This window comes from Drosophila ficusphila, unplaced genomic scaffold (assembly GCF_018152265.1).
Source record: "Drosophila ficusphila isolate 14025-0441.05 unplaced genomic scaffold, ASM1815226v1 contig_198, whole genome shotgun sequence".
Taxonomy (NCBI): domain Eukaryota; kingdom Metazoa; phylum Arthropoda; class Insecta; order Diptera; family Drosophilidae; genus Drosophila; species Drosophila ficusphila.
In genome coordinates this window covers 1,964,608-1,977,720 of record NW_025064092.1, presented here as the reverse complement: position 1 = coordinate 1,977,720, position 13,113 = coordinate 1,964,608, and the positions used below count along the sequence as shown (strand labels likewise).

At 38.9% G+C, this 13,113-nt stretch overlaps 1 protein-coding gene across 1 annotated transcript in view; it reads right to left on the bottom strand.

Annotated features, from left to right (window-relative positions):
• The window catches only part of LOC108094583 (adenylate cyclase type 9), a 50,053-nt gene that overhangs the window by 26,328 nt on the left and 10,612 nt on the right, over positions 1 to 13,113 (bottom strand). The window contains 1 exon segment of the mRNA XM_017195200.2: positions 8,828 to 9,378. Coding sequence (XP_017050689.2) covers positions 8,828 to 8,836 — 9 coding nt within the window. The 5' untranslated portion in view covers positions 8,837 to 9,378.

The window sequence follows — 13,113 nt, the reverse complement described above, 5'->3', positions numbered from 1 at the left end:
AGAAGAATTATCACATAAATATTGATTCTTATCTTACAGTTTGAAATACAAAATCAATATTGGTAAACTATTGAATACATATATCACTGATTTCTTATCTTGCTGGCAATATCCCATTGAAAACAGATTAATTTTCCTTTCTCTGACCTTTTTCTTTGAGTGCATGTTCCATTTGAGCCACAATGTTTCCTTTGGGATTGGCTTCGTCACAACTGTTAGTGCTGTTCAATACTATTCCTTATGCTTTCTATTGTTACGACAAACAAAAGTGTTTTTATTACTCGACGAGCAATATGGCAGTCCGTAAAAGTCGAACGACTTTAAAAGCCTTGCGAGGCTGCCTTAAATCAGCAGCCAACTGTTGGCCATTCGATGCGAAGTATATTTCCTTTATTGGCCATTTCAGGGAATCTCCTCCTTCGATTTCCCAGATAGTTTCCCCCCCGATAGTAACCCCCATAATTTCCATCAAACAGATGGCGAGTAAACCTTTTTTCGGAGCCTTAATATCCTCGAATTCGGAAACAGCTGCGGTGAAGGACATTAAGTTCAGTAAGCAGATGCTGCTAATTTCAATTGGGCCTCAGTTTCGATTTCTATTTTCGTTTGTGGTCATAAAATCTCAGATGTTCAGGGCAATTACATTAGGCAAGTGCAATTGTATCCTGATAATATATCAAAATAACTAAGGTTCGGAAAAACATTATATAAATAGTGGAGGAAATCTGTTGGGCGGGGCCAACAAACAAACTAATTTTCTATTGAATAGCAAACAACAAAGAGAATTCGAGGCGGCACAAAGAAGTCAAAGAGGAGACATACAAATCGACTGACAAGAAAACCCAATAAAGTGAGGATTCTGTGACTTGAAAGTGATCAGAGTGCACAAATAGAAGGCTTCTCTTAGAGTAAACTTAACTACTTTAACAAACAATTTGTTTGATATAATTAACTAGTTCCTAAATAAGAAAGAGGGATTTGAATATTAGCAAAGCATATTGAGATATAAAAGTATTTGAAAAATAGTACAGCTAAAAGTACAAATAAAATAAAAAAGGATTGCAAGTTATCTTAACTACTTTCACATACAAATTGTTTCATTTAATCAATTAGTTCTTAATCAAGAAAAGGTTTTTAAGTTTTGATAAAGAACATAAGGATATACAAATAAATTCAAAATAATATACCTAAAATATTAACTAAAATATTCCTGCTATAGGCTGTTCTTTCCTATTGAATCCCGACTGTACTCCATGCGTTGACAGTGGATTACACGCAACGAATTCCCATTAAAACCCGATGCCCATAGGTCGTCCAGCAAGATGAGCTGCTGGTTCCCGAGGAAATACAAGTTTTGTGGAGGTGGAAGTGGCAGTGGCAGTGGCAGTGGCTGCGGAAAATGCTGGACAACCGCAAGAGGCAAATTGAAAATAATGCCACTCGTCCGGCGAAATAGGAGTATCCACAAGGATACAAGGATACAAGGATGCAAGGATACAAGGCAGGAAAGGAGCAGCAGGATGATGATGGCTCCTTCTCCTTCTCCTTCGCCTTCGAAGGAGCCATCATCATCCGTCGGCCACTTGAGATTGTTGCTAATTTAATTGGATTTATTTGCTGCGTGCTTGAAATTTATGATAAGGCCCAGCGAACACGGATGATGTTTTATCCGCCGGCAAATCGCTGGAGGAGCCAAAGCCCTCGAATGGCATATCCAGATTGGGCTTTATGTCCCCCAAAGAAAGCCGAGTGGGCGGACCCCTGGGGGGCGTGGCATCAACACATCCTAAATTCAATTTTCGGACGGGAAGAAATTGTTTCCCCGGAAGCAGCCGCAAAATAGATATATTGATTGTTATGCCAGCAACTATATCGATTTCCTGACAGGTCTTTAAAGTCCTTAAGCAAGATAAAGCAAGGCATCTTTCAAATTAGCTATGAATTGGTTTTTAATTGGTCAGTAAATCATTCATTCCTTGCTAAACAAATATTATTATTATGTTTGTACGCATTTGAAATCACAAGATGGTTTGAAATTACCCACAAATAAAAATGTTTAGTTAAATGATATAATTGAAATAATTGCTATGCAAAGGATGCATAAATATCGCAACTATTCCCAATAATATATTCAGTGCAAATGCTTATTGAAGATGCTTTTTAATAAAGCTCATAAGATGCAACATTAACAATTTATCTTCGAGAGCGGAAAATCATAAGCTGCCTCACAGATTTCTTCGATTGTAAAATAGCAACATATAGTACGTGTTTGAAGGGATTTCCAAGGGGAAAGCAGAAGGAAATCCTTTTTCGAGGCTAAAATGTAGGCGGTACTTGCTCCACCAAGATTGGGGATTACAAGGGGATGAAGGGGGAGTGGAGTGTGGGGTGTGTGGTGTGGGGTGTGCACACCCACTTGGCATTCCTTTCGCTGGTCGCACATTGCAGATGACATTCGACAAATCCCCGCCAGTGGCATCTGCAGGCCATTTTCCGCCCACAAGAAGCTTCTCCCTGCGTTCCCATTTTTGATGAGCTGCAAAGATGGCTGACGTAATGGCAATCCCCCTCCCCCCCTTCAATCCTAAGCCCCCCTATCCACTCCCCCTTATCAACTCCAAGTTTATTTTTATCGCACTGCTGATTATGAAATTCTTTTGGGGAAAGAAGTCGTCCCACTGCGTTCGACCAAACCAAAAGGGACAAAAGGTGAAAGGTGAATGGTGAATGGTGAATGGTGGAAGGTGACACAATGCAAAGCAATCTGTCAAAGGTGTCAAAGCCAAATTGGGCCACCAAACCAAATGAGGCAGCAATCATTTTTCGACAATTGTTTGCTTTACAATTCCTGCCACCTGTCACACTTCATTTGGCAACAACAACAAAATTTGTGGCAAATAAAGGCAATGGAATCCTGAAAGCCAACTGGAATAAGATATTTAAAATGTTCTTCAATTATTTAGATATTCCTTTGGTTCTTGGTAAGAGGCCAGCTGATCTTGTAATTATTAAATGTGAAATGTAAATAATTTGTGAAAGAACCTCTAAATTATCTGACCTGTCAACTTGTCTGGCCCTCGAAAGTTTTCGTTGGGGGAAATTCGGCTAGAACGCAATTGCTGTGCTGTCACACCTGGCGTATGCGTATTTTATTTGCCATATGTGCGCATTTAAACAGGACACTCGCACTCCTCCTTCCACTTGCCACTTGTCGCTGGGAAGTTTATAGCTCATTATGGCGCTTAATTGTCGCTAAAAGGACGCAGGGGCAAGGAAATGAGGAGGATTGGATTGGATTGGATGGGAGAGGAAGGAAGCCAAACGAGACCAGGATGCGGAGTACTGGAGTACAGGAGTACAGGAGTGCAGGAGACTTGGACCTGGGCGAAAGTTTTAATTGGAAAACTTTCTGCATACGCACAGATAAACGCGCCTCAACGCGACAGCTCAAGCGGCCAGGACACTTGACAACCCATTCCAGCGAGGATTTATCCCCCCACTGCCGCCTCCCCCTTTCCGCTCCCTCCTTCCTGTCATCCTTGCCTCATATGCAAATGCATGCAAATCAGGATACAAACGACTTAGTCCTGCCCGCGACTCAGCGACACTGCCATAAATGTTTTATGTTAATTTCGACAGCTGCTGCGAGTGCAAAGGCGTCGCCAGGAGTTTTGCTCATAATAATGATGCGGAAAGATCGGACGGAATGCCAGGACGAATAAGGAAGAATGAAGGAGGAAGGAGGAAGGACGAAGGAAGTGGCAAGTAGGAAGGAGCAAGTAGCAGGTGCCTGGAGCCTGGAGCCAAAAGGGAAACAGCTGTAAACAGCGCCTTTGGCTGGATGACGACTTTAAGCCACTTTGCACAAAAAGGTGACAAAAGGCAGAAAGTTCTCGAAGGTTTCATATAATTATTTGTATATTAATATCACCATAAAAGAAATAACTATTTCTTGTGTAGTGAAACAGCAGCAACAGTATCATTTATTTCACTAGCATAAACCATTTAAGTTACTAAATGATTCCGATTAAATTCAACTTTAATACTAACCAACAATATCAGAGCATAACTTGTGTATTAAAAAAGTTTACAAATTAAACATTGTTTTAACTGTGTGAAGCTAACAAGTTCAGAAAGTACCAACTCTTTTCAAACAATAAGCGATAAACTGTGACTCCCTATTTGAGATGTAATCAAAGTGGGTCCTGTTGACCTTTCACTTGGCTTCGCAAACAGATTGCGGTTCACTGAAGGTTTGCCGATTGGAGATTAGAAGTCTGGCTTGAGATAGAGAAGGGGAACCTGGTCACCAGCCCAGATCCCTGATTGCGGTCTCCCCTTCGACAACGATAAGTACGATACCCATTGTTTTAGAGGGGTTTTGACGAGGAAAGCTTTTATGAAAACTTATTAAGAGAGAGAGAGAGAGATCTGAATCAGATAAATTTCATAAATATCAACAGCAAATTATAACTTATAAATCGAATTCCAACTAAAAACAAAAACTATTTTCAGCAAACCAATTTTTTGGAAATTCAGAAAGGGGTTACATCACTAAAACTAAATAAAAAAAATACCAAAAAATAAAAAATTAACTAATGGTGCAGTTTGTTAGAGAATGGAAGTGAAAATTGAACTTCAATTAGAAATGTTTTGTCCCCTGAAAAGCTGGACTTGGGTCTCTTTTTTCTGCAAACCCAATTTTCGGTAAATTAAAAAAGGGGTTTAATCGGAAGGATGTTGTCGTGTTTTTAGCTATTTCTATTATTGTTTTTTTTTTTGTTTTGTTTAATGAAAACCCTGCTGTGCATGTTGAATGCGACAAGTTGGCGGAGAAACGTGTTAGTTTACTCCGTTTCATGTTGCACCGTTTTGGGTTATTTTCCTTTTTTTTTTTGTTGCAAAGTTTGTGATTACAATATTTTTTATGGCATACTTTCAGGAGCATGTCCTTTGGCTCTATGTTTTTTGTGAGTGTGTGTGTTGGTGTATGCTTGTACAAGGTTCACGTTTGTTTGCCAGTTGTCCTGCCGTCCAGTTGTTTTCCCATTTTCCACAGTTTCCCCCTTACCAATTTTTGCGTACCTGGCCCGCAGCTGCTTGCTTGTTGGCCACTTTTGTTTGCTCGTCGTAACTTTAGTGCTGTGTCAATTTCAGGCCACGACATTGCGACACTTTCTTCGTCTTCTGGTTGCTTTCTCCCTCCTCCTCCTCCTGCCACAACACAACAACACAACACAACACAAACTTCCCCACACTTTCACCCATTGTTATTGACTATTTATTTTTCATTTAGTTTATTGCGGATCAGGGCTGACTGTTTGTCTTGCCAGGTAAAACAAAAAAATAAAGGAAAAGCAGAGGAAAGGTAAGGAGAGGGAAGGGGAGTGGAGTAGAGTAGAGTAAATGGGTGTGGAGAAAATCGCGCTAATGATTCGAGGCACCTGGCCCTCCGCCTTCATTAAAAACGCATCAATCAAGGGAAATCAATGCCCGAACAACAACAGATTCGAGCTGTCAAAGACAAGCAGCGATGATGATGACGATGAAAATAACCAGAGTGGAAATGGCTGGGGAAAATGGCTAGGAAAATGGCTAGGAAAATGGGTAGATGGAATGGCCACGAGGATAAGGATAATTCAATGGCAATGTCAGGGCGAGGACAAGTTGATGGCAAATCGGCCTAATTGCCAGACGCCATCTTCATCATCATCATTATCGTTCGTCGACTCGATTCAAGTCGTTTCGACTCACTTCGAATCACTTCGAGTCGCCTCGAGTCGAGGCAAATGACCAAGGCACTCATTAAGTCCTCGATTGAATCGCGTTTCGAGTGCTCCTAATCCGCAACTGGTGCACGCGGCAATTAAAGTTGCCCACTCGCCCCAGCTAAGCTTCTCGATTTCAGACTCTTCGCGGGATTAACTCACTTCTGACGGAGTCCGAAGTGTCCTAATGGAAACCTGCTTCGAGTGTCCCATCATCCACTTGGTTTCCACTTTGTTTAGGCATTTTGTATTACTCCTTTGAAGTAACTAAGGTTAGTATTTATTCTGGAGTAAATTAAGTTGAGTAAATGAAATGTGTAAATTTCCTGCTGATAGTATTATTATTTAAATTTAAACTCTTCCTGGTAAATTTAATTCACATTTACTTATAATATTTATTTTAGTTAATATCCCACATTTGGCAAATAAAATATGAAAGCCACGTTCTATTTTTTCTCCCTGAAAATCTTGTTTGAAGATGTCATCAAAAGCTAGTTTGCCTTCGCTTTCGTTTGCCTACGACTCCCCGTTTTTCTTTTCATTTCGTGGCTTTATCTTGTCATTCCTCACAGATCAAGCATACGCCGCGTAAGCCAGCGCCGAATAACATCGAATTTCGCATTTGCAAATTTGTTGCTCCCGCAGCAAAACTTTTTCCCTCCAACGGGCGGTTTCCAAATGCAAATTTGCTCCCTAATAACATGCCAACCAACAATCCAACCGAGAAGCCAAAGCAGTGAGAGAAATTGCATATTGTAAATGCAGTTATCAAATATAGGAATTAAAGAAGAAAAAGAGTTAAAGTGATTAAAGGTATCTTGTTGAAACCTTATTTGTAGGATATAACAATACATAAAAATATCTTTAATATTGATAAGTGAATTTGTAAGCTCTCTCATTTTGATTTCTCCCAGTGTAAGAACACGTTCATGCAGCTTGGCATGTTCGGTTCAACTCGAATCGCCTGGGCTTGGCTCTCCTTGCGACTTGGATGTGGATGAGGATGTGGATGTGGATGTGGATGTGGGAATACATGGCATGGATGTGGACGTGGATGTAGCTGTGCGCCTGTAAATGTGGATGTGGACATGGTCGACCCACTTAGGAGCGCTCGCGATGGAGCCGCTGTCGAGGTTGTCGCGCTCCGTTTGCTGCATAAATCATGCGCCAAAAGCACAAAGTCCTGCCAGGACGCAACAACGAGCCAAGTGGCAGGATGAAGAGAGGATGGCTAGATGGGTGGCTAGATGGGTGGGTGAGTTGGTTTGTGTGTTGTTCAGGCTCTGAGCTCCGGCAGTGGCTCGAATGAATTTGTAAACAGGTGCAAATTAGGTCAATATTTATGTCTGTGTGCGAGTGGCGTTTTCCGTGCTTGTTTATGGCGACAGCTGCTTGGTTGACTTGTTCTTTACTTGCCACCGCCGCCTGTTGCTCACGATGCTCCCTTCCCCTTCCCCTTCCCCCCTCCCTCCTCCCTCCACCTCCACGTAGGTATGCTCCATATAACTATATAGCCGCCATATAGCCACGCATACATAAACATGAGGCGACGGCGAGGAAGACGATGACGATGACGACGTCAGTGACCCAAAATTCAAATGCCTATGCGGGAAATGCCAGCAGGAAGTTGTAGTTAAGTAAAAAAAAAGGGAAAGGGCAGCGAAAGAAATGCGAAACCCAAGGAACGCAGCTCCACAAAAATTCACTACAAATAATCTTGAAACGAGAATACTATCTTAAGGTCAAGAGCCGATTGTGAATGGGATATGAAATTAAAGTTGAAAATAAAAAAATGTGAAATTATACATAAACTATTCCTGGATATTATAGGAATGTAATCTGTTTACAAAATACTTTAATTATAAATATTATAATTATGTTTTTTTGTGAAGCAATAGAAAAGCAGGAATACTATTATTCTATTCTTGAAAACAGAATATTATCTGAGAATCAAGAATAGAATATTCTCTCACAAATTAAACATTTGTCTAAATATGAAACAAAGTATATAAGGAAATGTGTTAAATGAACATTTTTTATACATTGTTTTATACATTGTTTTATTATTTTAGTTTTGTTTTTTTTAGTTTTGACCCAACTCATATTTTATATTGATATTTAATAGTTTCAGTGAAAGCCATTTACTCGCATCTCCTTGGCAGGAATTGCTCATTCGATTTTTATCAAGCATTTACTGCAGGTTATTCCCCTTGTCAATCACCCACTTTTATATAAGTTTATAGTTCAAGACTTTGTGTGTGTGTGAGAGCACCATCTTCTTGTTTTATTCCCTGAACACACTCACACACACATACTAACACACACACACAAGCACCCCCGCAAAGGAGGAGATTCTTGTCTCTGCGAGAGTGTGTGCGGTTTTTTGCTTTTAATGTGTTTGATGCTCTTAAGTCTTTTGATAAAATAAACTGAAAATCGATTTTAATTCAATAAAAATGGAAATGCTGACCCCCCGGCTCTTTAAAAAGGCAGCGTCAAAGAACCACTTGCCCCGCCCCCTCTTAATCATCATTAAAGCCACACTGCAACTTATAGGTCAAGATGGAACTATTTTGGTAATAAAGGAAGACAATCTGTACTTTGAATTTTTTCAAATTTCATGAAAATATACATACATATACATGTCGAAAATGTTAAAAATATGAAAGACTTGATGTAATATAATATAAATATAATAATAAACATAAGGCGATATATATTTTTTTTTCAATGTAAATGTTAAACGTGTTTCTATTGAAAATTGATCAATTTTATATTTATTGAACCAGTAAATCAAAGTAATACTGAAGATCTCGAAAATGTATATAGTTTGTTTATTATAAATTAAATCAAAACTGTTGACAGTCAAAATCAAATTGATTTTAATTAAAGAAATTATCCATTTCATTCAAAGCTAAGTATAATTATTATAATGAATTAATAATTTTTATTTCAAATTATAATTTTCTACATTGAAATAAACTTTTTTTAAAGTTCCTAATCTGTTATTTAACATTGCCTTTTGACAAGACCTTTGGCTCTGTGTAACGTAAACTTACCTCAGACATTTTGTTGATGTTTTGTTTCGTTTGAGTTCAACGGAATTCTTCAACTTTTGTTGATGTTTCAGTTGGTTGTTCTTGTCGTTGTTGCTTTTTGTTGTTCTCCTTCTTGTTTTTGTTGTTCTAGTTGTTGTTCTAGTTGTTGTTGTAGGGGCTGGTGGCAATGGTGGTTGTATTAGTATTTTGTTGGTGGTGCTGCTGCTGCTGTTGCTTCTGGCTTTTTGTGGCTGTGGCTGTGGATGTGGCGAATAGCCACCTTAGCCTTGGCCGTGGGCCATTGTGGCGCCCGTTGCGATTGCTGTTGTCGTTGTTGTTGTTGTTGTTATTGTTGTTGTTATCTGGTGTTCATGCAACATCATCCACCGATCGCCTCCGAACGCCCACATGGCGTATGAGTGTTTTTGGTTGAGGCCCGCCAAAGACTTGAATCGAGTTCGTTGTGCCGCTTGCTGTTGCCGCAGTTGCATCATGAATGCCTGCAACAAGTGGCCGGGCATAATAACAGCTGGCAGCGATTAAAACGCTGCTGCCTCATGGCTGCCACATGCCTGCAACGATGGAAGGTGGGGGAAAATGCTCAGTTAAATTGTGTGGAAAAATAGTGGGGCTTACTGTGAGAATTTTCTTGCACTTCTAATTAAAACCGTATCATCTGATGTATATATATTCAATTTGGTATTCATAGATTTAGTTGATTTTTAATTCATTTTAATATACATTTTTTGTATTGCTTACAAAACCAACTCATTTAATTGGGGTTCAATAGCAATTAAAATCATTTTAATTTAACTAACAAAATGATTTGCAAAAGATTGTGTATATTTTAAATTTAAACTATATGATATAGTATGTATATATTGATATGAAATGATAATCAATTAGGAAAATAAACAAATAATAATTTAACAAATAAAAATTTACTTTTGTTTTATGTTTAAATTATTTTATTAATAGATCAAGCTAAAGCAGAACACTTAAAATGATTTCATTATAATTAGTAAGCAACATTGCAAGAGATTGTCTATATTTTATCAAGTAAAGTAGCGAGATAATATTGATAAACTGGAGTACGTTTCTCTTTGTGTAAGAAGAGCGAGAGCCGGAGTTAATCAATCAATGATCGGGCGATCAATCAGTCAGACAATCAGTCAGCAACCGCCGAGATACCAGTTCCGATCGAGGGGCCAAAAGGGGGGATCAAAGGGGTTTCTGGGGAGGGGGGAAAGGGGGAGGGGGTAGTGAGGTGGTGGGGCAGGTGACTGGGGGACAGTTGACGACCTTAGTGACGAGTTCAAGAATCTTTCGGTGATAAATTTCAAGTTTTGTTTTTAGCTGGCTTTGTGTTCATCGATAATCGTTGGCGGCTGTTTGTCTGGCTTTTGGAGAGCGGTTTTAAAACAGATATATATATCTATATATCATATATATATATATAAATAAACATATCTTTATGGAGTGGGTAAAAACTTAAAGCTAGATTGTGAGAAAATCGTGCAAGGCTTAACTTTGACTTAACCAATTCGAGTTGACTTTGATTCAATTTGTCGCCGCTTTTAATTAGCATCTTGTCGCTTTTCCAATTTCCCGATCCCCTCGATGCCCCGATTCCCCACTTCTTCAATTATTTAACCCCCCTCGACCCCGTCAACTGCCATCATCGCCAAGTGCTTATCCAATGTATCAAGTTGTTTGTCAGTTTTTATCATCGCTCAACAAAACTTATTTTCCAAGCTATTTCACAAACTTTGGCTCTGCGAAACCCTCTGACTTTGTGGATCAGGAAAAGTGAATTGAGAGGGGGAGGGGGGAAAAGCTATCCGAGTATCTGGCGTATGAGCTATTAAAGTTGAGCAGATTTCCTGTTACATAGTTTGGCCAAAACTCTGTCAAGTTGCTCCTTTTGAAAAGTGTGATAAGTGCAATTTCGCTATTTGCGGAGGAAGCTATCTAAATTAAGTATTTACTAAGTGGTTTCTGCTTTTAATGAGCACTTTTACAATCCGTTCTCTTTTATAGAAAAATTTTCTTTTCCATTTAATTTCGAATGATTTATTTATACATTTATTCATGGAAAACATACTAATCTTCGGATGCTGTTTACAGAGTGTATTCCCATTTTAATTTGTTGAATATATGGTTTAATTTGGTAGGTGCTCGTTATATGTATATTATTCCCCCCCCCTGAAAATATTCAAAATTGAGATAATCAATTGCCGCTCTCGCATTCACTTCGTAATCCCACACAATTCATGAACATAATCATGTGATGGGCCATGTAAGCGGGCTCATGGTGCAAAGTTGCGTAAAGTCCGCTTATCCTTACCAACTCCCCGCCAGTATTTCCCCCCCCTTCCACTCCTCCTTCCCCCATTCCTCTTGTAGAACAGCGGGAATCCCTCCGTCCGACAAACGGAGATGGTAATCGGGGCACACATAATGCATAATAATCGCCCGATGATAATGATGATGTGCGCATGAATCCCGCTTGTTTGGTGGCTTCCGCTCCAAAGGGAAAAACATGCGGGCGATTCCAGGGGAAGGGGGAGGAGAAGGGGGAGGGGAAGGTCGCCACAGGGGCAATAATCATATAATGATACTGCGGACAAATTCCACTAAGCTCGTAAACTGTATCGGTCCAATTACACGGAGTACTTCAACTTTAAATCAATTGGAATTACAGCTTTCTTTTTAGTTAATTACACAAAGAATATATAGTACAATGTATATTCAGGAAATAAATGCCCCATTAATATTAATCAAATCAAATAGTTTTTCACATTGTTTATTCAGTGCTTAGTATTTTTATTAATGAGGAATATCTGCAAACTATTTTTCATTGACTTGGTAATCGTTTGATTCCCCGAAATATTTACTCTTTGATGGTAAACTGTTTTCTGAATGGCCAAAATTTGAGCATTCCATTTTTACTATTTGTTTACCATTAACTTGTACAGCATAAAAAATCGCCAAGGGAAAAAACGAAACACAATGTGAAAATGTTCAGGTGAACATTTTTTGGCACAAAATAAAATTCTCTCTCTGGGAATATTCGGTGGCATAATTACGGGTACAGTGAGTGTTCGATAACGAGTGCGGGGAGTGACAATAATAATGTTTGAGGAATGCAAGCAATTCCAGGAATTATTTGCACTCTGACCAGCTTGAAATTCGAATGTCACAAATACTTGGACCAGTGTCTTAAACCCCTTCGATAATTTTCCTTTTTTGTTTTATATTTTGTTATTATTTTTTTTTTTCGTTTTTATTTTACGCCAAGTGCGACGAAATTCAAGACGGGCGAACAACGAACAACGAAATTGTAGCCGAACAAGAGTGCCAGAAAGTCAAATAAAGACAGACACTCGCACATAAAACTCAAAAGAACAACACTGCCGAACGACATCTGTGGACCCCGCCAAAAAAAAAAAAAAAAAGGAAAAAGAAAAAAGAAAAGGGAAAGTGTTCTTCAAAAAGAAAGTTGAAAAATCCCTTTTGTGGGCGAAAGAGCTTTAATGGTGCGGTGGAAATGTTTTGAGAACGACGTGGTTAAGCCAAAAAGTTGGAACCTTTGTTTACTTGTTTCTTCGCAAAGTTTGAATAAATTGTTTTGACATTAGGCCGCGACTTAAGTTGCTTGATTTTTAGGCATTCTTTGCAGTATTTATTCAGTAAACAAATGTATATTTTTAAAGTGTTATTTCTAAGTTACAGAAAGGTGACTTTGTTATTGAAAAAACTGTATTCTGTATTTTGCATATTTAAAGCTTAGTAGAATGTATGTTAAAAATTTTTATATAAATAATTTATGTTTTTCTTTTATAATTTATATTTTTCATTCAGTTGCTATCTTATTTTTCATTAACAACTTTTTGTAATTAAAATGTCTAGTTAAAATTTTTATGGATATCGCTGACCAGTTGATTTTTGTATATTTATTCCAAGTATTTGGCACTTAAATCCCTATTTTAGTGCACTCCATTTGCTGATTTAACTGATAGCTCAGGTTCTGACTTTTATGACAGGCAGATATTGCTTTTGCCACGCCTCCAACACCGCCCTCCTATTTTTTATTCGAAGGTGTTGCCGATATGATGATGATGTTGCTGCTGCTGCTGCTGCTCCTGATGCACATGTTGCTCGGTGGGCGTGGTGGCAATCGGAGATTGGAGGTTGGAGATACGAGCTCAGAGATCCGAGATCGGAGATCGGAGATCGGAGATCGGGGTTCCGGTCTCTGGAGTGGCGGCATTAACAAGTGCAAACACTTCCTTCCTGTCGATTTA